This window comes from Callionymus lyra, chromosome 16 (assembly GCF_982586985.1).
Source record: "Callionymus lyra chromosome 16, fCalLyr1.hap1.1, whole genome shotgun sequence".
Taxonomy (NCBI): Eukaryota; Metazoa; Chordata; class Actinopteri; order Syngnathiformes; family Callionymidae; genus Callionymus; species Callionymus lyra.
Window position 1 is genome coordinate 19156301 of NC_141833.1, and position 26756 is coordinate 19183056.

A 26756-nucleotide genomic window follows, 5' to 3' on the forward strand; every position below is an offset into this window, starting at 1 on the left:
TCGAATTATTATTATAATTATTTTAGGATTTAATATTCATACTATTTGTTATTCAAATGCTACAAAAGCAAATTTATATTTTTAATAAAATCCTTGAAATTGTTGTTAATATAGTTTAAAAATATATATTTGGATTCCTTTGGTGTAGATGATGTAGTTCCTCTTTTCTCCAGCAGGTGCCTCCAAACCATCAGAAATCTTTCAGACACGCTCAGGTTGTAGATACATTTATATCTGTTTTTCTTTTTACATTGAAACTAATCCGTCATACATGATGCTCAGAAACAAAAACAAAACAAAACTATACAACATATGATTGTCACTTATTGCGAGTCACAAAAAGTCGATACCATGAATAAATAATCCACGCAATAATCTGTACAATATGCACAAACGAAAGAAGAATCCGATGGAAGTGCAAACAAAGCTTTGGGGTGAGTCGCCTTCAGTCACGTCGCAGTTCAAAGGTCGCAGAGATTTCCTACGACTTCAAATCATGAGCCAAACTCAGGAGGAGAAAATGAAACGTTACACTTTAGATATTTACACGTCATTCCACGGAAAAACTTCACTCGTGGTCCGAAGCAACAAGTACAAGACGACGAGCGGCCGAGACAAGAAGAAGATCCAGAACTGAGGCGAGGAGCCGCGATCAGGATCCAAAGTCCTCCTGCAGACGTCCTTCAGAAACACCTCGCGGTCGCCGCCTGACCCGACCCGGCCGCGGAAAGTAGGAGAGGAGCTGGTCGAGGGGGGGGCGGGTCCGGAGGGTCCGGAGGGTCCGGCACGAGGACATTTCACAAATGTCTTTTTTTTTCTGTCCCAAAAGTTTGAAAGTCTCTGAAGTGGACTCCGAGGTTAGCCAGAGTTCAGGTACTCCAGCGCCACTTCGTAACAGAACTTGTACTGGTCCTGGAGGAGGAGAGGAACAAGCGGGTCAGGAGGTGTAATAATAATAATAATAATTAATAGGTTTTATATAGCGCTTTTTTGGAGGTCACTCAAAGACGCTTTACATTGCATAGAATATACATAAAAGAAAAGAAAAAACACGAAAACAAATTCAAAATAGAGTCAGGTATGGTATGGGTGGAGTCAGGGGTCGTATGCTTTCTTGAAGAGGTGAGTTTTGAGTTGGCTTTTGAATGAGTTTATGGAGTCTGAGTTTCGGATGTTTTCGGGGGAGGGAGTTCCAGAGGGTTAGGGCAGAAATGGCAAAAGCTCTGTCTCCTGTGGTGCGGCGTTTTGAGCTTGTGATGGGGGTCAGAAGGTTGGTGGTGTACCTCAGGGCACAGTGTCGGGGCAGGTTAGCTTCAAGACAAATGCTACGATTACAGAAGCTAACAGAAGTGTGCTGCTGTAGACCAGATGTAGCTTCATGCTAACATGAAGAGTTTAAGACTATAGAAAAAGGATGTAGCTTCATGCTAAGTTTAAGACTAAAGTTAATGGAAGATGTAGCTTCATGCTAAGTTTAAGACTAAAGTTAATGGAAGATGTAGCTTCATGTTAAGTTTAAGACTATAGTTAATGGAAGATATAGCTTCATGCTAAGTTTAAGACTAAAGTTAATGGAAGATGTAGCTTCATGCTAAGTTTAAGACTAAAGTTAATGGAAGATGTAGCTTCATGTTAAGTTTAAGACTATAGTTAATGGAAGATGTAGCCTCATGCTAAGTTCAAGACTATAATTAATGGAAGATGTAGCTTCATGCTAAGTTTAAGACTATAGTTAATGGAAGATGTAGCTTCATGCTAAGTTTAAGACTATAGTTAATGGAAGATGTAGCTTCATGCTAAGTTTAAGACTATAATTAATGGAAGATGTAGCTTCATGCTAAGTTTAAGACTAAAGTTAATGGAAGATGTAGCTTCATGTTAAGTTTAAGACTATAGTTAATGGAAGATGTAGCCTCATGCTAAGTTCAAGACTATAATTAATGGAAGATGTAGCTTCATGCTAAGTTTAAGACTATAGTTAATGGAAGATGTAGCTTCATGCTAAGTTTAAGACTATAGTTAATGGAAGATGTAGCTTCATGCTAAGTTTAAGACTATAATTAATGGAAGATGTAGCTTCAGGCTAAGTTTAAGACTATAGTCAATGGAAGAGCGAAGTGTTTCGTGGCTAGGCTAACGTAGTTAGCTTCCGTTAGCAAAAGTCAAATGAGCTTAAGCTAAAAACGTTTTTAGTTTTAAAAAAAACAACCAAATATTAAAAATAAGTTAAATGAGCTTAAGATAAAAAATAAAAAAAATAATATAAATGATTAAAACACATAAAGAAGTCCAAATAATTATGGAAGACAATAAATGGGTAATATTAAAAAAGTATTTTAAAAAGCAAAAAAAATGCTATAAAAAACTAAGCTTCATAAGATTATTTAAAATATTCACATCACAAAATTATTTTCTCTAAAACCTTTGAGGTACAAACATTGATAATTCAAGAATTTAATTATAAATTATCTTTATTTTATTTTTTTAAATAAAAAACACTTTCATTAAATATGTGCCATTTTTGAGATTTTACATGTTCTTATCAACAATATGTAACAACGGCGTCATCTTATTTAGAGAAAAGATTGACCATATTAGTGAACAATTCATATTTTAGAAATTAAATTGAAGATAAAATATATAAAAATATTGCATAGTAATACAAAGATGCATCAAATTAACTTAAAATGTGACTTTACTAAAACAAATATAAACATATAACTCACAATAAAGTCTTGAAAAACAAATAAAATTAAATATTCTTTAAATATATGGGATTTTATTTTTAGTGAATAAATGATAATTCACGTCACGATACAATAATCGTTTCTTTCATGAATTGCCTCGTCGTACAACGCTGCAGTACCGCATTCGACCAGCAGATGCCACCATTACCACATATTTATAAAAGCTTCTCCGCTTTTTACTCGTCAAAATAATTAAAAGATAATTTGAAGTAATTCTTATGCAAACCTAAAACAACATAACTAAGATACATCAAAGATAATTGATAAATAAAAATGATCTATAAAATCTGAGCGTGACCTGTTGACCCCTTGAACCCGTCACTCACCAGCAGGTCCACCATGTTGGGCTTGTTGTTCCTCAGGGTCTTGACGGCGTGGAAGACGTCCACGGATCTCTGATGCTGCAACATCTCGCACACGATGCTGATGGCGCAGAAGGTTCCGCTGCGTCCGCCTCCGTTCCTGAAAGCACACGCCACACGTCAGGCTTCCCGCCGCCGCCAGAGGGCGCTGCCGCGACTCACAGGCAGTGGACGACGGTGCGTCCTTCGCCTCCGTCGTACTCGTCCTGCCACTTGTCCACCTGCCGGATCAGCTTGAGGAAGGAGCGCTTGGACATGGGCGTGTCCCGGTACATGGGCCAGCCCAGGAACTGGAACTGCTGGACCATCCGGTACCCGTCCTGAGGCTGCGGGGAACGACACCGGTTAGATATTCTTAAACTAAAACCACAAAAACATGGAGGCGTTCGTACCCGCGCCGCGTTGTAGATCCGGAATATTCTGCTGATGATGTCTTCCTCCAGGTCCGCGGACACAAACTCCACCTGGATGGGTCCGTGTCGGTGGACGCCGTTCTCGGGCCAGTACTGCGGACACAACTGCGGGAGCAGAAGAAGAAACTTGAGAAGGTCTTTCAAGGCTGTTGGAGAATCTGAGGATTCATCTTCGATCACAAATAAATGACGACTCGTTTAATGATTCCTTTAAATATTAGATTAGAAGATTAGAAAGACTTAAAAACAAACGGAAGACGAAGAAAAACACATTTTAAGTAAAGATTCTATTAAAGAAATAAAAGTGGTTCCAATAGTGACGATAGCTAAATCGCATTAGCGTCCATGCTAACACTCGTAAACATTGGTTTTAATTTCAATAAAGAAAAAAAATACACTTGTTGTTTTTCACTTACTTCAGTCTAATGCTGGTAAAATAAACTTTTAAATATATTTTTTACTATTAATTTGTTTTTAAAGTCACAAACAAGTTAGCAAAGATAATGTTAGCATCAGTGCTAATCATTGCTTTGTTTAGATTTACTATATCAGTCAAGTACTTTTGTAGTGAAAAATATTTTACAGGTTAAAAACAATCAAAAAAGAAAAAACTATCAAAAAGTTAGCATTTATTTAAAACCATGTCTTTGTTAAATAAATATGTGTAAAAGTGGACGTGAGTCGTAGTAAAACGCTAGCTTGAGCAAAAATATTTAGATTAGCTTTAGCGCTAGATAACGTTTGGCTCCGCTAGCTTTGCTAACAGCAATTGACCATGAAAAAACATGTTAGCAAAAGTAACATTAGCATCAGTGCTAGCCTTGATAAAACATTTAGCATGTTTCTGTTTCATTTGTCATGAGGTAAAAATTAATATGTGTAAAATTATACGACGAGTCACAAATATGGTTGATGGGGAAACACTTAAATTAACCAAAATAATGTTAGCATCAGTGCTAATCGTTGCTAAGTTTGAATTTCAAATCAAAAGCATGAATTCAAAAATAACATTGAAACTCTGCTGTAATAAAAAAAATAAAGTTAAGAATGAACAAAAATACAATTAGCTTTAGCGCTAAAAAACCACAGTCTAGGGCCATAACAAGTTAGGAGGAATAACGTTAGCATAAGTGCTAATCATTGCTAGCCTGGCTAAAACATTTATTTTTCACAAGTTTCTGTTTAACATGTGCTGATTTAAATAAATAAGTTGATTTGTGTAAAAAAAATGGTTGATGTGAAAACACTAGCATTAGCAAAACTATAATTAGTTTTAGCACTAAATGACTGGTCCAGGTCAAACCTTTCTATGCTAGTTGTCTTAACAGAATATGATTTTACCAAGTGGCCGAAAATCACGTTAGAATCAGTGCTAATCAACAGTAGCATATATTTTTAAAAAATGCATTTTTCTGTTAAATGTGTCATGAAGAAAACAAATGTGAATTTTAGTCTTATAAATGTGAAAATAATATGATTAGCTTAAGTGCTGAATATCTCTGTTAGCTTAGCAAAAAAGTAACTGGTTCAACCATGAAAAACAAGTTTGCATGAATGACGTTAGATTCAGAGGTAATCATCGCTAGCATATATTTAAAATATGCTACGTCATGATGTAAATAAATAAGTGGATTCGAGTCACATTAATGTTCGATGGGGAAACACTAGCATTGGCAACAAAATAATTAGCTTAAGTTCTAAATAACTCTGCTAGCTATGCAAAAAAAGTAACTGATTTTACCATAAAAAAAAGTCAGCATAAATATCGTTAACATCACAGCTAATCATTGCTAGCATACATTTAAAATGTTTCATGAGTCATTATGTAAATAAAACAGTGGATTCGAGTCACTTTTGACAGGGAAACACTAGCATTAGCAACAACATATTTAGCTTTAGCGCTAAACCACTCCGCTAGCCTTGCTAGCGGATGAGCAGTCGCGCCCCCGGCGCCCTGTCGTCATCACAGAGCTGCGAGCGTCTCATCTTATTAGCTCTACTTTCCTCCCTTCCAGCCAGAAGACAGGTGGAAGGTTCCAAACCCCGCAAGACTGTCAGGCCAGAACAAACGAGCTCAGAGCGTCGCCCGAGCAAACACGGGTCCTGCAGAGGAATGTAAACACACCAGCAGTGCAGCGCACACACTCGCCCAGTCTGTCAAGATGCAAAAATAAAGTGATGGAAGCTCCACTTCCTCCTCCACCTTCACTGAGAATACCCGATGAAAGGGTCTATCCAGGCAGTCACCGGGGGGACGGGCGGGGGGGTAGGACCGGGAGAGGAGCTTCATCGCGGGCATCATGACAGAGCCTCGGGCTGAGAATGTGAAGCTTCCTCCACAGACGTGTCTCTGCAGCTGCTCGTCCTCCTTTCATCCTCTGGAAATACATTCTTTTTCTCCGGACCTCGGTCCAGCCTGGTCTCCACACCTTGACGCTCCCTCATTAGAACTCTCACTTTCTGAGTCACCGACTCGGCTCAACGAGTCACTCCAGTCCCCCTGGATCCTTCTTATGATTCGAACTCTAATGATGATTAAACCTGGTCAACAGCTGGAGTGAGTTACGTCCATTTAAAACAATCAAGTGGATTCACTCATAATCTCTGTTCGATTCATTTACGGTTGAGTTTGAGATACTTTTTTATCCGTCCATTCATTTGTCAGTCCATCCATCCATCCATCCATCCATCCATCCATCCATCCATCCATCCATCCATCCATCCATCCATCCATCCATCCAACCATCCATCCATCCATCCATCCATCCATCCATCCATCCATCCATCCATCCATCCATCCATCCATCCATCCATCCATCCATCCATCCATCCATCCATCCATCCAACCATCCATCCATCCATCCATCCATCCATCCATCCATCCATCCATCCATCCATCCATCCGACCAACATTCATCCATCCATCCATCCATCCATCCACCATCCAACCAACCACCATCCATCCATCCATCCATCCATCCATCCATCCATCCATCCATCCATCCATCCATCCATCCATCCATCCATCCATCCATCCAACCATCCATCCATCCATCCATCCATCCATCCATCCATCCATCCATCCATCCATCCATCCGACCAACATTCATCCATCCATCCATCCATCCATCCATCCATCCATCCATCCATCCATCCATCCATCCATCCATCCATCCATCCATCCATCCATCCATCCACCATCCAACCAACCACCATCCATCCATCCATCTATCCATCCACCATCCATCCATCCACCATCCATCCATCCATCCATCCATCCATCCATCCATCCATCCATCCATCCATCCATCCATCCATCCATCCATCCATCCATCCATCCATCCATCCATCCATCCATCCATCCATCCATCCATCCATCCACCATCCAACCAACCACCATCCATCCATCCATCCATCCATCCATCCATCCATCCATCCATCCATCCATCCATCCATCCATCCATCCATCTAGACAATTTCTACTCTTTCAGTTGGCGCCCCCTGATGGTGATCATCATAAGTGAAAATCAAATGAATCCTTCTACTTATAAACCAACAACAGTGAGTCAGATGACAGTCTTAACTCATGGGTTAATGATCTGAAGTCTGTTGTGTTTCAGTCACGACAACTGTTTCCTGATTTCAATTTGTTTGTTTAGCTCAGAATCTTTTGAATTCCATTCGTCCCACTAACTCTGGAAGCATCATCGCCGATCGTCATCCTCGTCCTTTTTCTCTTGATTTCCCAAAACATGTGGAGTGACCTTGAACGACACCCACCTGAGCCGGGTCCACGTCGTTGAGCATGACGACGGAGGTGACGTGGTAGTCCAGCACCAGCCTCCAGAAGTCCTTCACCGTGTTGGGCAGCGGGTGTTGGGTGACGATGAAGGCGGACGGCTGCTTGTAGCTCTGCAGGAAGGAGGGAAGCTGGTGAGGGTCAAAGGTAGACGGAGGACGGCGTTCGCGTTCTTACATCCATGAGCGCCGCGTTGATGTAGTTGGAGCTCTCGCCGTCGATGGTGATGAGGAAGGGCAGGCAGCGGTCGGGAGGAAGGACGTCCATGCAGCGGTTCTTCTCGTGGTTCCGCGGCAGCAGAGCGATGCTGCAGTCCTCCACCCTCAGGGTCGGGGTCACCATGTTCAGAGTCTGTCGGGGTCAGAGGTCAGACTTACTATCTTGTCATGTTGCAGCAGGAGCCGAGCGTGACCGATCACGCGTCAATAATTAGTAGTAAATACTCAGTTGGAACCTTCTTTTTTTAACATTTACTTTTACTGAAATTGATGAAAAACAACACACTTTAATTACATTTTTTATCAAAAAAAAGCAAAATGTAGCAACAGTGAAGTAGCCAAATACTATTAGCTTCGATGCTAACTTGTATTCTATAATCACTCCACTTGTAAACATATCTATTTTTTAAAGTTTAAAAAAAGTTTAAGTTAAATTCAGGCATTATCTCCATTATCTCCTTCCTTATCTTTGAACATTAACTTTGAAATATATTTACACAATTAAAGTTTTCACCATCAGAAACATAACATTAGCATCAGTGCTAATCAATGCTAACAGAGATTTCAAAATGACTTTCTAATTACAAAAAATATTAGTATAAATATATTTTTTACAGAAATTGTTCTGACTCTGAATGTGAATATTTACCAACTTACAGTCACTAACAAATACCTATTTTGAGTTAATTTAATATCATTTTTAGCTAGAATTAAAAAAAATCCTTTCTGTGTTTTATTGATTAGATTATATTTTGGTCTGAGGATTCAAAAATACTACAAGCAAAAAAAAAAAGAAAAATGATCTCCCTTCAAATGACAATATGTCTTCAAAAAAATTTCAGCATGAAACGTTTCTAGTATAAAGATTAGCATTAGATTTAGCATTAGCATGCTTAGCAAATATAACATTAGCATTAATAACAATCATTGGTAGAAGTGATTTCAAAATTACTTGAAAAACGATTAGTACGTTTTAATTATTCTTGGATAATTAAACATGTTTTTAAACGACAATGAAACAATAAGAATTAAAATGTATTTTCTGGGTTTTATTGATTAGATTATACTTTGGTCTGATGATTCAAAAAACATTTCATCAATAGTTTTATTTAATATTGACAATTATCTCCCTCCAAAATTAAATAAATCATCCAAAAAAATGAAGAAATCCAGGATAAAACGTTTCTAGTATGAAGAATTAGCATTAGCATTAGCAAACGTTTACTTTGTGTCATATTTATTGGACTAAAAAGCTTGTTAAATCTAAAAACTTTTATCTTTTATCTTTTTTGCATCTCTGGCCGTGGTTCTGTTCTAAAGTACCGGACCATGACACGATGCACCTGAGCTACGCTAACTTAGCTTCTCTCATCCACACAGAACAAGAAGCCCCCCCCCAGCGGGTCCGTACCCTGAACTCCTCCTTGATGGGGCTGGAGTTGGTCTGCGGGTCGGGCCGGTTCATGTCGTAGTAGACGGAGCGGAACTGGCTGGCGGGGATGGTGGTGTCGCCGCACAGACACGCCTCCAGGATGGCGTCGTGGATGAAGACGTACTGCTCCTGCAACGACAGCATCGTCCTCACTGTGGGGGTCCGTCGAGCCGCTGACGCTCATCGCATCCGACATTTGCAGGAAATACATCCCCCCCCCCCATCATCCTCTTCCCACCGCCGTGACCCCGGTATTCCCTCAAATCTAGCTGGAAGAAGTCGGTGACCTTCGCATGATGGCTTCGCCCCGCGGCTGTTTCTGTGACAAATATTTTGGCTGGTTCTGAGCTCAAAGGTCACGGGATGGTTGTGCCGTGTAGGTGCGTTTGTTCCGGGACGGAAATTAATTCCCTGACATTTGAGTAATCGCGAGGAACGCCGGGAGCCTGAGGCTCGTGATGTAACTCTTTATGTTTATTAGTGTAGGTTTAGGTTTGTTTCTGACACAACCAGTTATTTTAACTTTATATTTGTTATTATTCCTTTTTTTCTTAAATGTTAATAAATATGACCCAAGACTTCTGCTATTTATTTTTAATATTATTTATTATTTATTTCTCTTAGTTCAATTTCAAAGACAGATTATCTTTTTGAATTGTATAATAATTAATTCATACAAATACAAAAAACATTTAATTTAAATATAGGTTATAGATTCATATTTTGAACGTATATTTGTATTTGTATCTTACTTCTGAAATATTTTTCGGTTTTTAGGATGTGACATTGAAACCTTTTTTTTTATGTTAAACACTTAATATTCTAACAGAAATTGACACAAATATTTATCAAAAATTGTATATATCATGTTAAGTTTATTTTGTTATGAATTGCATTTAAAGTAATGTTTTTTTCTGCGCTACAATCTTATAAAATAGATTTATTTTATTTCTTTAATTATGTATTTTAGTTTGATTTTCCTGACACAATATTGACACTGAGAATTGTTAATAAAATTCAATATATTTTATTTAAACTCAGGAAATACATATAAATAACATTTTTACTTTAATACATATTTCTATAGTTTAAATTAAGTTACAAAATGTCTTTAACTTTAGGTTCAAACTTGTTTTCTCTTTCTATAGATCATATTTAAAACTTTGTCTTCTGGCTCAGCTCTTTCTCCGTCCTGTGACAAGAATCTCTGATGAAACCGTTCATCACGTCCAGTGACTCATTTGACTCATGGGTTAATCTAATGAGTGACATCTCCTCTGATTGTGAATCTGCAGTTTATCTCTTAAAAAAAAAAAAATCTCTCGCCGCACGTCGTCCTCTTCCTCGCAGCTGTCACTCAGGCGGTTCACACGGCGACGGCTTTTTTTGACGCAAATCGACTCTGAAGTGACATTTAGAGCCGAAACACTTCCTGGTCACTGATTCTCGCAGAGGCACGTGAGATCAGTCATGTGACCCGCTCGTGGAGTTCAAAAGGTCGTGGACACTCAGTTTCCGCCGGTCAGATCAACGTCCGCCAGCGACTCTCTGAAGGTCAGCGGAGGCGAGGGCGGCGAGGCGACGGTTTCAAGCCCGGCGACGCCCGTGATGTAGAGGGAGTCGCGGTGAAACGGTGCGTTCAGTGACACGTCCAGATGGTCGACGCTCAGGACGACTCAGTCGTTTTCCCGCCATTAATTAGAGCTTAATGCACTCGGCTGCCTTTAATGGCGCCCGCGCCTGCCAAATAGTGAGCTCGACAACCTGCTGCTGCTCGCTCGCACAACATCGCTCACAACATCATCACAACATCATCACAACATCGCTCACAACATCATCACAACGTCATCACAACATCATCATCACAACATCGTCATCACAACATCGCTCACAACATCGCTCACAACATCATCACAACATCATCACAACATCGTCATCACAACATCATCACAACATCGCTCACAACATCATCACAACATCATCACAACATCATCACAACATCATCACAACATCACTCACAACATCACTCACAACATCATCACAACATCGCTCACAACATCATCACAACATCATCACAACATCATCACATCACTCACAACATCATCACAACATCATCACAACATCATCACAACATCACTCACAACATCATCACAACATCATCACAACATCGCTCACAACATCACTCACATCATCACAACATCATCACAACATCACTCACATCATCACAACATCACAACATACTCACAACATCATCACAACATCGCTCACAACATCGCTCACAACATCACTCACAACATCACAACATTACTCACAACATCACTCACAACATCACTGACAACATCACAACATCACAACATCGCTCACAACATCACTCACAACATCACAACATTACTCACAACATCACTCACAACATCACTGACAACATCACAACATCACAACATCGCTCACAACATCACTCACAACATCACAACATTACTCACAACATCACTCACAACATTACTCACAACATCACAACATCACTCACAACATCACAACATCACTCACAACATTACTCACAACATCACAACATCACTCACAAAATTACTCACGACATCACAACATCACAACATCACAACATCACTCACAACATCACTCACAACATTACTCACAACATCACAACATCACTCACAACATCACTCACAACATTACTCACAACATCACTCACAACATCACTCACAACATTACTCACAACATCACAACATCACTCACAACATCACTCACAACATCACAACATCACAACATCACAACATCACTCACAACATCACTCACAACATTACTCACAACATCACTCACAACATCACAACATCACAACATCGCTCACAATATCACTCACAACATCACAACATTACAACATTACTCACAACATCACTCACAACATCACAACATTACTCACAACATCACAACATCACTCACAACATCACTCACAACATCACAACATCACTCACAACATCACTCACAAAATTACTCACAACATCACAACATCACTCACAACATTACTCACAACATCACTCACAACATCACTCACAACATCACAACATCACTCACAACATCACTCACAAAATTACTCACAACATCACAACATCACTCACAACATCACTCACAACATTACTCACAACATCACAACATCAACTCACAACATCACAACATCACTCACATCATCACAACATCACAACATCACTCACAACATCACAACATCACAACATTACTCACAACATCACTCACATCACTCATAACATCACAACATCACTCACAACATCACAACATCACTCACAACATCACGACATTACTCACAACATCACTACATTACTCACAACATCACAACATCACAACATCACTCACAACATCACAACATCACAACATTACTCACAACATCACTCACATCACTCATAACATCACAACATCACTCACAACATCACAACATCACTCACAACATCACGACATTACTCACAACATCACTACATTACTCACAACATCACAACATCACTCACATCACTCACAACATCACAACATTACTCACAACATCACAACATTACTCACAACATCACAACATTACTCACATCACTCACAACATCACAACATTACTCACAACATCACAACATTACTCACATCACTCACAACATTACTCACATCATCACAACATTACTCACAACATCACAACATCACAACATTACTCACAACATCACTCACATCATCACAACATTACTCACAACATCACAACATTAATCACAACATCACAACATCACTCACAACATCACAACATCACATCATCACAACATCACAACATCACTCACAACATCACAACATCACAACATCACTCACAACATCACAACATCACAACATTACTCACAGCATCACAACATTACTCACAACATCACAACATCACAACATTACTCACAACATCACTCACATCATCACAACATTACTCACAACATCACAACATTAATCACAACATCACAACATCACTCACAACATCACAACATCACATCATCACAACATCACAACATCACTCACAACATCACAACATCACAACATCACTCACAACATCACAACATCACAACATCACATCATCACAACATCACAACATCACTCACAACATCACAACATCACATCATCACAACATCACAACATCACTCACAACATCACAACATCACAACATCACTCACAACATCACAACATCACAACATCACATCATCACAACATCACAACATCACTCACAACATCACAACATCACTCACAACATCACATCATCACAACATCACAACATCACAACATCACATCATCACAACATCACAACATCACAACATCACATCATCACAACATCACAACATCACAACATCACAACATCACAACATCACATCATCACAACATCACAACATCATCACAACATCACAACATCACAACATCACATCATCACAACATCACAACATCACAACATCACAACATCACATCATCACAACATCACAACATCACAACATCACATCATCACAACATCACAACATCACAACATCACAACATCACAACATCATCACAACATCACAACATCACAACATCACATCATCACAACATCACAACATCACAACATTACTCACAACATCACATCATCACAACATCACAACATCACTCACAACATCACAACATCACAACATCACATCATCACAACATCACAACATCACTCACAACATCACAACATCACAACATCACATCATCACAACATCACAACATCACTCACAACATCACAACATCACAACATCACATCATCACAACATCACAACATCACAACATCACAACATCACAACATCATCACAACATCACATCATCACAACATCACATCATCACAACATCACAACATCACAACATCACAACATCACATCATCACAACATCACAACATCACAACATCACAACATCACAACATCATCACAACATCACAACATCACAACATCACAACATCACAACATCACAACATCACAACATCACATCATCACAACATCACAACATCACATCATCACAACATCACAACATCACAACATCACAACATCACAACATCACAACATCACAACATCACAACATCACATCATCACAACATCACTCACACCATCTTGGTGTTGACCCCGCGACCTGACCCCGTATTAATAAGAGTATAATAGTATTTGTCATTTTACTATTTCGTTTTTCAGTATCATTTTCTGTATTTTCATTCATTTTCTTTGGTTTTAACCATTTTTCATTTAACACTGTTTACACAAAAATTAAAGTGAAGCAATAAAATGTGTTTTTCAGGTGATTTTTTTCATTTCCAAACGGCTTCTTCTTGTCACTTTTTGACGGATGGAGGTAATTTGCGATGAAAGAAAAAAGAGCTAATGTTCCTCCAGTTCCCGATCTGCATCTTCATCAACACTTTCTTAGATCTTTCACCAGAGACGACAGATTGCGAGACATTAACTGTGGCTCGGAGGAGGAGCGGATTATTGACGACGCTGTCACTCAAGATTCATTTCAAACCATAAAAACAGTTTGATGATAGAATACGGACGTTTACGAGTGACGTCGGAATATTTGAACTTCAATGTTGAGAATTGATTTATTGTTGAAGAAAATCTACTTTTGAATCATTTCTTCACTGAAAGGTTGAATTTGTGTCATTTCTGAAAAGAAATTAATTAACAAAAAATTGCATATTTAAAAAATAATGAGTAAATCATTGACACATTCCAATAATTCAAAAATAAACGCTCTAAATTCAATATATTTTTTAATTTTTAACCTTTTAAATTAAATATGAAAATGGTGGCACTACTGTAGCATTATTTTGATACAGAATTCAAAAGGCTAAGAATTTAAAATTATTTGATTTAAAAAATACATTTTTGAGTTTTTGAAATTATAATATCAAACTCTATGTGTAACATTAAACTCATTTATTTTGAGAATATTATATATTTGTAATTAAGTTGTAAATATATTTTATATATTTTATTTATATAAATAAATCAACTTTTCAATATAGAAATGATTACAATTTTTTTTATTAGAATTTAAATAGTTTTATTTATAAACAAAAATGTAAAAAAAAAAAATCAAATTCAACCATTCAATATAGAAAGTAAATAAATACATTTAAATTAAAGTTTTATTATGAACAAAAATGTTAATTAAACCTTTCAATGTAGAAATTATGAAAAAAAAAATACAATTAAAATTAAAATTTTATTATGAACGAATATTTCAATTCGATAAATATAATTTTTTTATTTAAAAATATTTAAACCTTATTCAATTCAACAATTCAATCGGGAAACTTTAAAAAATATTAAAAAATAAAAATTTAAATTTAAGTTTTATTATGAACAGATGTGTAAATTCAACCTTTCAATGTAGAAATTATATTAAAAAAAAATACAATTAAAAATGTTTAAGTTTTATTATGAACAAATATGTAAATTGGACCATTCACTATAGAAATTATTATTTAAAAATATAAAAAAAATCAAATACAACCTCTCAATAATCTGCTGACACTGATTCTTCCAAAACAAAAAAAAGAGAAGATTTTATGTTTTTGTGTTTTGTGTGTGTGTCTCCAGTGCGACGATACCTCGGTCTGGACCATGTTGACCCTCCTGGACCTCAGCTCCCTCACACAGTTGTAGATGTCCACCACGCCCTCTCGCTCCGCCATGTCCAGCATGATGTCGATGACGATGAAGCAGCCGGTCCGTCCGGCGCCGGCGCTGCACACACACGAGCGTCAGACACAGGTGGTCATAATGATATGGTCTCCTCCTCCACTCACCTGCAGTGGACCACCATGGGCCCGGCGTTGCTCAGCGTCTTGGACTTGACTCTCCGGATGAAGCCCAGCAGACCCGTGGAGTGGTACGGGACGCCGTGGTCGGGCCAGCCCGTGAAGTGGAACTGTCGGATCTCGCGGATCTCGTGAGCGCCCCTCTGAGGACGAGACGGGAACAGACGGGGGATTCAAACCCAAGACTCAAACATGCTCTTTGTTCGACTGTGGAAATATATCATCACAAGATGAAGAAGAAATTGACACTTGAAAAAAAAAACTATTTCAATTAACATAATTTATATTTTAAAAAGTTAGATATAATATGAAAATAACACATTTCTTTAAAGAATTTTTTTTAAATTAAAACCTCAAAATTACCACCAATAAAGTTACTTTTATTTAATAATAATATTAATAATAATAATGATGATACATTTGTGAAAAAAACAAGACTTAAAATAATGATATATTTATATTTGCAATTTAATGTAAAAAAAACATGACGGATATAAAATTAATTTACATTATAGGTTTAATCATTTGATCTTTTTAAATATAAAATATATTCCCTAAAATGACATTTAAAGAAAAATCAATTTATTATATTTTCAATATAAAAAACAATTATTGCTTTATTATTTAAAAACATATTTAAATTAGGTAGAAATACTTTCTTGTCCCATAATGCGTTAGAATTTTTTCCATATATGTAGTGTTATTTATCGTGTTTTTATTAATTTAGATGTGTTTTATTTGACTGTATTTAACATTATTTTATTATTTTATGTCTCATCATAACAGTTTAATTATACTCTTAAACAAAAATGAATAAAATACAATATGAATAAAATAAAAACATTGATATTACTACCAATTATTTCTTCATTACTTAAATAATAGAAATACTTCTACTATAGGCCTAAAATATTTGTATTTTACTCCTTATATGTTGTATTATTGTTCTATTTTAATGACTTCACATGTGTTCAATTAGACTGTATTTAACATTTCTACATTTGAAACCGTTGAACATGAAACAATAAATAGTTAGCTTACCTTCTCCACCGCGAAGGTCCTGATCACGTACTCCGACAACAGCTCGGTCTCGATTAGCGTCACCTTGACGTCGCGGTAGATCTCGGTGTCGTCGGGCCAGTACTTGCAGCACTTCACCTGAAGGGGGCGACAAGAAGAGTGAGCGACGCGACAAACTGGACGACGAAACTTGCTTTAAATAATTGCGTTTTGTTTGATCGTCAAACAGTTCCGCTTCCTGTCTCACACAGGACTGTTACTTTGAAAAAGTTCTGAATGTTTACGCACGAATTAGACGCACAAAAGCATTTATAGCTAAAGACGAACCAATCACAGCCGGAATTGTACAAGAACTAGTAAAAAGACTGTAAAAGAAATTGAGAAAACTTATTAAGAAGAACTATTGGAATAAAACTGATACATTTAGTATCAATCTATTTCCCCAACTTCTATATGTTGCCTCTCAGAACTTCTATTTTGACATTCCTCTAACCTTAGACCCTGCAGCAACTATTTTTTAGATGCGACTCAAAACACGTTTGTAGCCAGAAACCAACGACTTGTAGAGAATCACTAACTTCGCCTTGTCATGAACACACTTTGAGGCTGTAAATCTTTTTTTGCTTTTGTAGTTAAGTTAGCATAAACTAGCCTCAAAAGTTAGCATATACTAGCATCCGCTAACTTTTGATTTGACATTGAAAATCAAAAGTTAGCATAAACTAGCCTTCGCTAACTTTTGATTTGACATTGAAAATCAAAAGTTAGCATAAACTAGCCTCCGCTAACTTTTGATATTCAATGTCAAATCAAAAGTTAGCATATACTAGCATCCGCTAACTTTTGATTTGACATTGAAAATCAAAAGTTAGCATAAACTAGCCTTCGCTAACTTTTGATTTGATATTTAAAATCAAAAGTTAGCATAAACTAGCCTCCGCTAACTTTTGATATTCAATGTAATATCAAAAGTTAGCATAAACTAGCCTTTGCTAACTTTTGATATTCAATGTAATATCAAAAGTTAGCATAAACTAGCCTTCGCTAACTTTTGATTTGATATTGAAAATCAAAAGTTAGCATAAACTAGCCTCCGCTAACTTTTGATATTCAATGTTATATCAAAAGTTAGCATAAACTAGCCTTTGCTAACTTTTTATATTCAATGTAATATCAAAAGTTAGCATAAACTAGCCTTTGCTAACTTTTGATCTGATATTGAAAATCAAAAGTTAGCATAAACTAGCCTCCGCTAACTTTTGATATTTCATTGAAATACTTGAATTTCCCCATCAAATATTTGTATTTTTTATGTATGTAGTATCATTTCTCTATTTCAATTACTTTAAATGTGTTTTATTTATATTTTAATATAATTTAATAGTTGAATATGTAAACAGAGATCAATTAAAAAAACAATTCGAATATCATTTAAAAACGAAATATTTACCAATTATTGCTTCATTTTTAAAAATAATTTAAATATATATTTTAAATTACTTTGAATTTAGTGAATTATGCTATTAAATAAATTCCAAATCTTAAAAAACAGCAACATTTCAATACATTAAAATAGTTAAATTCCACCAACATTCCGAAGACTCTTCACACGCAGAACGGCGTCTCTGCTGAGTCGGCGATAATACGACCACAGATCGCGTTTGTTGGATTCAGTGGCGTGAGCTCATCGCAGTAGAAACTGTGATCAGACTCCATCGCAGCCTCGAGTATCAGCTTTAATTGAACAGCGGGGGTGAGGAGGAGGAGGAGGAGGAGGAGGAGGAGGAGGAGGAGGAGGGGGGACGCCGATTTCTCCGGCTACCTAATACAAGTCATATTTCCTGGCGGGGGTTTTAGATTTCTGTTGGGAAATGTGTTTGGAAACACAGGAGGGTTTATTATTCCACATCATTAGTGGCGGCGTCACCAGATCTCCCTCCTCACGTTCCTCCTCGTTCTCCCGCGATCCTTCCTCCGTCCTGCCTGAGCGACGACATGTTTGTGGGAGGAAATCAGAGTTCGGGAGGTTTTTCGGTGTTAAGAGTCTGCATGCCTGACTCCACCAGCTAACCAAGCATGAATGGAATGTTATATTCCGCGACTTTAAAGACGACGGGTGTAAAAATAAAGCTTTAATATTGCGATATTTTATGTATCAGTATTCGACAGTACTGTATCGATTCTAAATATATATTTAATCATGAGTATCATGAAGTATTATTCAAATATATATTTATATATATAGTTGGGATTTTCAAATCAAATTGACTATAGTTTTTTAATTGGTAATATTTCAATAAAGTGTCTTTTAAATAAAACAATTTGTTATTTTAATTAAAGATGTAAATATTCAAAACCTTGTGTCGCAATTAAACATCCGGCCACTAGATGGCAACAATCCTCCCTTAAGGATCAATTTAATCCTGCGATGACTGAGGACGAGAGGATACAGCTGCTAAATTTAGAGTTCTTAATGAAGTAGTGGTGTAGTAAAATATTGATACACTTAAATATTGCATTGTTTTTCAACACAGTACTTTATAGATATTCAACAGTACTTTATATACTTTGTTTATTTATAATTAACATCCAGTTGTTTAATGCGTTTTTCTAATTGTTTGTGTTGCAATAAAACTTCTGGCCGCTAGATGGCAGCAGTCATTACATCCTCTGCAATAAATAAACAACAATAAAGATAAACACAAGATATTTGCGATGACTGAGGATGAGAGGATACAGTGACTCCAGCAGCTTTTAAAGCTGAAGCTTGTTCATATTGTGGTTTGAAAACAAATGAAATCAGTTACGACTTGTCAAGAGTCATGTGGTCTGTAAATTCTACAACACCAGAGTCAAGTACTCGACAATACTACACATATATACTTGTTACTGCAGTACCACTATATATCGTAGTGACGACACTCGCTCCTCTAGCCCCCGACGTGAAAACATTAAAAAAAAAGGTTCACTCGAGGCAGATGTTGTCGAGCTCGTTTGTCGTCTCAAACGCACACCTCGCCGCCGCCACAACATCAAAGTGACCAAGCCCCGCCCCCCCCTCGCGTTCCACTGCGGCGTCTGAGCGTCTGAGCGCCTGCCAGGACTTCCCCGGCGCTCGGCGAGCAGATGGGCCGCCGCGACGCGCCGGGGCGACTTTTACGGGGCCCCTCTACGGAGCCACCAACTGCCGCCATTGGACAAGGATCATATAACAGACCCCCCCCCCCCCCCCCCTCTGAGGACGCCACTGCAGCTAAGCAGGTGTGGAGAAGGTGGAGGGCGGGGCCAGGCAGGGGGGGTACTGGGGGGGTACTGTAGCTAATGAGGTGCCCAGAGATGAGCCATGAATCTTCATCAGCTCTGCTACATTGAAGACCGAGGGCCACATGTGGACGTTCCATTGGAGCCACAAAAGTGCTGACAGGGACATTTCTTCACGCCACGTTCGGGGCCCCGCGAGGGACAATCCTGGCTAACGTGGTTACAGGTTCCATTCCCGTGATCTAATCACCGAAGAAACGCCTGCGACCTTCCACTTGTTTAGAACAAACTGAGGAGATAAGAAACAGGATCCGGAACATTATCGCTCTCCCTTCACGCTCAGTCGCCGCGACCCCGGCGTCCAATCGGGACCCGGCGTTTTTTTTCACCCCTCGCTCCGAGGCGTCGGCCCGAGTATTACGGCGGCGCTGGGATGGAAAACGCCGGGTCGGTCGCCCTCGGACCCCTGGTGCGGGTAATGAAGGCCATCCATCAAGTTTCTCCGTTCAAAAGACTTAAGACGATACGCACCCGACCCACTTCCACCAGGTTGGTCACCATGACGATGGCCGCCGTGTTCTCCTGCCACACCATTCGCCAGAAGTCGAACACCGTCTCCTGCATGGGACCTGAGACACACAAAAAAACACACAAAAATGAACACAACGCGGAGGAAGAGCTGGCAGGAGACGAGATACGAAACCAAGAATTCTGCTTCTGTACCTTCGTGATCCGCCCACGACCGGATCGGACACACGACCGACTTTTACAATGTTTTTTTCTTTCACCAAATTTTTAAAAATAGAAAGACAGAAAATAACTTGAGAAAGTTTAATGACTGTAGGTGCAGAGAGAGACACATATTTCTACAGAAAAATATGTAATATTTGGGAGGTTTAGTTATAACAGTCTGCATGCCTGACTCCACCAGCTAGCAAACTATAAATGTAATTATATATTTAGTGACTTTAAAGAAGAAAAAGAATGAAAAAAAGGATATTTTGTATGTTTTATATTTCAATAAAGTGTGTTTAATTATCAAATATCCACAGCGTTTGTTCCAATTAAACCTCCGACCACAAGATGGCAGCAGCCATTACGTCCTCATTAAGGAACAATTCGATTCTGCGACATTTCTGAGGACGAGAGGATACAGCTGTTGAATTAAGAGTTCTCAATGAAGTAATTAAAAATGCATTATGTTTCCACACAATACTGTAAAGATGTTCAACAGTACTGTATCCAATACTCATTGTACATGTCTTATTATATTAAAATGTGATGATAAAATAGGGAAATATTTATTCGAAAAAAATTGTATGCATGAAAGAAAAGTTATTAACGCAGCAACATTTAAAGGAAAAGAAAGAAAAAAGCAATTTATATAGTTATTAAAAATAAGTACGAAAAACATCTGCAACTTTTACTCATACTTTAAGAATTGAGAAAAATACTATAAACCATAAGGTGATAAAAAGATGTACACAAGAAAATATTTAGACTATAACGACACTAAAAGATTTTTCAAAAATATAATTTGGGAAGTAGAAATGAGGAAAATACAAGTAGAAGATAATAAGATGAAAAACTTAATACCAACTTTAACCTAATACTTACTACTAATTCAAAGTATTTATTTTTTTCGTTTAAGAGTTGAATAATTTTCAAAATCTACAAATAATTCAATAGGAAACAAATAACATTATATATGAAGATACAAGTATTTAGTAGTGAATATGAGGATAAAACCAGGTAAAAATATTACATGTTAAACAAAGTATTTATTACGAAAATATGCTTCAATATTCTAAGACACTGAGGAAGATGAAGACGATCAATACAATTAAAAAAAAGTGTGTTTCTCAGTCACCAGACACTTTCGCGCGACATTTCACGGCCTCGCACGAGTCGCCCGCCCACTGACCCAGATGAGCTTCAATATGTGAAACTCGACAGAGCAATAATTGTAGATTCAATTATTATTCAGGTTAATTAAAACTATTAATATTGGTTTTAATCAAACGCGGCGCAGAATTGCTCCCAATTAATTAGTGGATGCAAATCCAGGCGCCGGCGAAACGACTGCGAGGAGGAGACGCCAGGAGAGGAAGACGAGCGGAGGATGAAAGACGGTTTTCAACATCAGTTGATTTGTTTTTAGTCAAATATTTTTCACTCTGTTTTCATCTAAGATCATGTCGTGGATCAGGTCGTGGGGGCAGCAGACAAAGGCAAGAGATCCAGACTTCACGCTCTGTTGATACCTCAGTGATTTTACTTGAACTAAACAACTACAATTTCCATGACGTAAACAGGAAGCTGAGCAGCAGTTTAGCATCTTAGCTACAATAGCATGTGGCTACAACTAATGCTAGAAAAGTAATTTCAAAAGTAGAGATATTATGTTTTATTATGTTTATGTCTATAAATCAACATATGTTTATACTGGTGAATGAACATTTAGCATTTGAGTAAACAGGGAGCTGAGCTGCAGTTAAGCATCTTAGCTACGTTAGCATGTGGCTACAACTGATGCTAAAAAAGTCAATTTAAAGGTAGAAATATTATTTTTTATAATAGTCTATTAATCAACATGAGTTTATACTGGGGAATGAACGTTTATTATTTGAATAAACAGGAAGCTGAGCAGCAATTTAGTATCTTAGCTACGTTAGCATTTTGCTACGACTGATGCTAAAAAAGTCAATTCAAAATATATTCATGGGCTAAATATGTATTTAAAACAAAAAAAATGTCTGATGATTCAATCAAACGATTCGATTTTATGGAAGCGAATGGTTGAATTTAACATTTCAAATGTTAAAACAATTTTAAATAAATTAATCGATAATTTCTATATTGAAAAGTGGCTTCAGTTTTTTAAAAATAATTTAGTTTCAAAATGTTTTAAAATAATTTAATTTAAAAAAATTGAAATGACTGGAATTGGCATATTGAAATCTACGTGAAAAAACATTTGAATTCTTTAATTCAATTAATTAAATGAAAAGAAGTAGTAAAGTACAAACATTATTGAATTTTAAAAAAATTACAATTTATTTTAGTTTATTATATACGAAATCCAATAATTCAGTACTATGCCAACATTTTTATATTGAATTTAACAAATTATTGAATTAAAAAAAAACTACTTTCTACTGATTCTCTGAATCAGAATATCAAACTTAAAAGAACCTCTGCACCATTATACCAACATTGTAATATTGAGTTTAAAAGGCTACTTTTTGAAGAAGATTGAATTTAGTATAAGTATCTTTGAATTTCTTTTGATAATCAAACTCTATCTGTAAATGCTTTTTTATTCATGGTGGCACTAGTTTACCAGTTTTATAATGTTTAATTTAAAAGGCTACTTTAGAATACAAATTTAATTGATCAGATGTATCTATAAATGATCAGAATCACAACATCGAAATCTACATGTAAAAAAAAAAGAAAAGAAATTAAAATTCTTAAAATAAAAAGATTTAAACCTTTCGATGTATAAATGATTGAATTCAAAACAGTTCAAAGCATAAATAAACAATATTTTCAAGTCACTGATTCACTTCCATACGATCCCTTCACTGCAGGACTCGTCTCTGGAACCTCATGGATCAACACAAACACTAAAAGCAACAACAAGCGTAAAAAAACAGAATTCATGGTTTTGTTTTCCTAAAAGCCTGCGACACCAGTTGCTGCCGCCACGTTGATTTACGACGTCGCCAGCGTCTGCTTCCCCTTCGGGTATCAATAAAGGTTTTACAGCCATTTTAGCCACTTGATTGATCAACTAGCGCCGGATCTCTCTGGAGCGCCGCAGCTTCCTCCGGTGTCGCTTGGAATCTGCTGTTTTATGAAGCGCTATCTGCCGGAGAAATGAGCAGCGGCTTCATTATGTTCCGTCTGTCGCCGAATCATTTTTCTAGAAGATGGAGAGAAAACCAACATCTGCTAATTTCTCCCTCGTCCCGAAATCTTGCATTTCGTAAACGTCTCCAATTACCGCCCGAGCGGATCGAAGCCCCCGCGAGCCGGCGCCGCCCACGCTCGTCCTCCGGGGGACGGCGAGCGCCGCCGAGGAGTTTGGGAGCCGGAGAACAGGACCAGCTGGTGAGTAGGACTTCAGTTGCACAATAGCGCTCGCGTGTTTAAGCATCCAGGAGAAGAAAAAATCACTCCGGCTTCGGCTTCCAATTTATGTTCCTGGAAACGGTTCTGGACTTGATGCTGGTCACGTGTGAGAGGGCGTCCGTCCAGAAGCCTGGTCCGAGGTTTTTTTTAAAATGACTTAATAATAATGTATAAATGAACATTTGTTCTTTTCGAGTGATTGATAGTTTGTAAACAGGAAGCTGACCTGCAGTTCAGTATCTTAGCTAGGTTAGCATGTGGCTACGACTGAGGCTAAAAAAGTCAATTTAAAAGCTATTCAAAAGTAGAAATATTATGTTTAATAATAGTCTATAAATCAACATCTATTTATATTGGTGAATGAACGTTTTGAATTTGAGTAAACAGGAAGCAGAGCTGCAGTTTATTATCTTAGCTAGGTTAGCATGTGACTACGACTGATGCTAAAAAACTCAATTCAAAAGTAGAAATATTATGTTTAATAAAAGTCTATAAATCAACATCTATCTATACTGGAAATAAACATTTAGCATTTAAGTAAACAGAAGGCAGAGCTGCAGTTTAGTATGTTAGCTAGGTTAGCATGTGACTACAGCTGATGCTAAAAAAAAGTCAATTTAAAAGCTATTCAAAAGTAGAAATATTACATTTAATAATAGTCTATAAATCAACATCTGTTTGTACTGGTGAACGAACATTTAGCATCTGAGTAAACAGGAAGCTGAGCAGCAGTTTAGCATCTTAGCTAGGTTAGCATGTGGCTATGAATGATGCTAGAAACATCAATTTAAAAGTGGAAGTATTATATTTAACAATAGTCTATGAATCAACATCTGGTTATACTGGTGAACGAACATATAGCATTTGAGTAAACAGGAAGCAAATCTGAAGTTTAGCATCTTAGCTAGGTTAGCATGTGGCTACGACTGATGCTAAAAAAGTCAATTTAAAAGCTGTTCAAAAGTAGAAATATTATGTTTAATAATACTAGAAATAAAAAGTAAAATGTGTTATATTTAATATAAACAAGGCTACTATTTAAACAATACTTTAAATAATAAATATTTGAGATTTATCTGAATTAGAATATTGAAATCAACATGAAAAAATATTTCAATTCTTAAATAAAAAATAAAAAAAAAAACATTATTAATGCTGTGTCTCTCAATTTAAAAGATAAAAGATAAAATGAAATAAAATGCTCAATTATAGAAAATCTAAAGTAGTATTTAAGTACAAATATGAGAGCGGATACACAAGATAGATGTTGTTTTATAGTCATAATTCTTAAGGTGTTGTTTATTAAACATATTAACAATTGTCCTTAAATAGACATTTGTTTATCCTGATGAGTGAACGACTAGTAAACAGGAAGCAGCGCCGCAGTTTAGCATCTTTAGCTACGTTAGCCTAAACCGTTTCAAACGTGAACAAACGTCTACGATGAATGTCTCTCGGGCTCCGGCGACGAGTGAATAAACAGGACTTCGGGGGAGCCGGCAGGTGAGATCTGTCGCAGGCGACGAGCTCAGCCTCACGACTGTGGTGGTGCTAACGCCGCCGCCGCCGCCGCCGCGCTGCGTTCAGGGACTCAGACGCAGGAAGTGTGACAGCTGCAGAAATCCCACGCCAGGTAAGAACCACAAACACATTAATAATAGAGGCTTCGCTTATCATTGATTTGCAGCTCCTCCCCCTCGCCCGCCTCACCCGTCTCACCCGCCTCACCCGTCTCACCCCCTGATGGGACTGGAGATGTTAACCTGTAAATAATAAAACTTTTCGCTTCTGGGGACGTTTGGCGGCGGCGGCGGGGGGTGAGTTGGGGGTGAGGGGGGGGGCGAGCACTGGAGGGGGAACCTTGATGAAGCCGAACTCACATCTGCATCATAAATATTTTGTCGGGATGAGAGACTCACCAGGAAACTGACACGGATCCTTTTTTTTTTAACCCGCGACTCACTTCAGACATCAAAGACGGTCGTACGTGCGCGGCGACAGTCACGGCCCTCAAGGGGGCGCTCTGGCCGAGACGCGATCCTGCCATGACTCGCTGAACTTCGCCAACACAAGTGAGTCACAGTGAGTCACAACACTTGAGTTGGACTTACTTCCTGTTTGGCATCTCACCGTCAGAATTCTCTGGTTGATTCCACGAGTCTCACTCACTTCCTGTCCGAAAAAATAAACTTGCATTGAGTTTGAGTCTTTTCTGTCGACACTGGGATTCCATCTTTGGAACCAGATTCACAGAAAACTTAAACGTGGGGATTTTCACGAGTGGCACTCACTTCCTGTCTGGAGGCTCAAGTCACTTGCTCAGATGTCTTTCATTCAGCAGTGAGTTAGACCTACTTCCTGTCTTGTCAGGAGGACTCACTCAACTTAACTTTCTCTTTAGCACTCATTAATAGGAAACAACTTCCTGTTTGGCAACTCGAGTCACTCGTGTGCGATTAATCAATCCAATGAGTTAGACCTACTTCCTGTCTTGATACCCAGAACTCACTTCCTGTCCTTCT

General features: G+C 37.8%; 1 protein-coding gene across 8 annotated transcripts in view; it reads right to left on the reverse strand.

Annotated features, from left to right (window-relative positions):
* Nucleotides 1-211: 211 nt before the first annotated feature.
* Nucleotides 212-26756, reverse strand: part of LOC148064090 (receptor-type tyrosine-protein phosphatase mu) — a 221997-nt gene continuing 195452 nt past the window's right edge. For all 8 annotated transcript variants that reach the window (XM_087810893.1, XM_087810891.1, XM_087810892.1 and 5 more), the window contains 11 exons: nt 20629-20726; nt 16858-16974; nt 15805-15959; nt 15607-15742; nt 8951-9100; nt 7499-7672; nt 7303-7434; nt 3502-3627; nt 3272-3435; nt 3074-3209; nt 212-912 (listed from right to left, as the gene is read on the reverse strand). In XM_087810893.1, the coding sequence (XP_087667019.1) occupies nt 859-912; nt 3074-3209; nt 3272-3435; nt 3502-3627; nt 7303-7434; nt 7499-7672; nt 8951-9100; nt 15607-15742; nt 15805-15959; nt 16858-16974; nt 20629-20726 (1442 nt within the window). In that variant the 3' untranslated portion in view covers nt 212-858. The remainder of the gene's footprint in view (nt 913-3073; nt 3210-3271; nt 3436-3501; nt 3628-7302; nt 7435-7498; nt 7673-8950; nt 9101-15606; nt 15743-15804; nt 15960-16857; nt 16975-20628; nt 20727-26756) is intronic.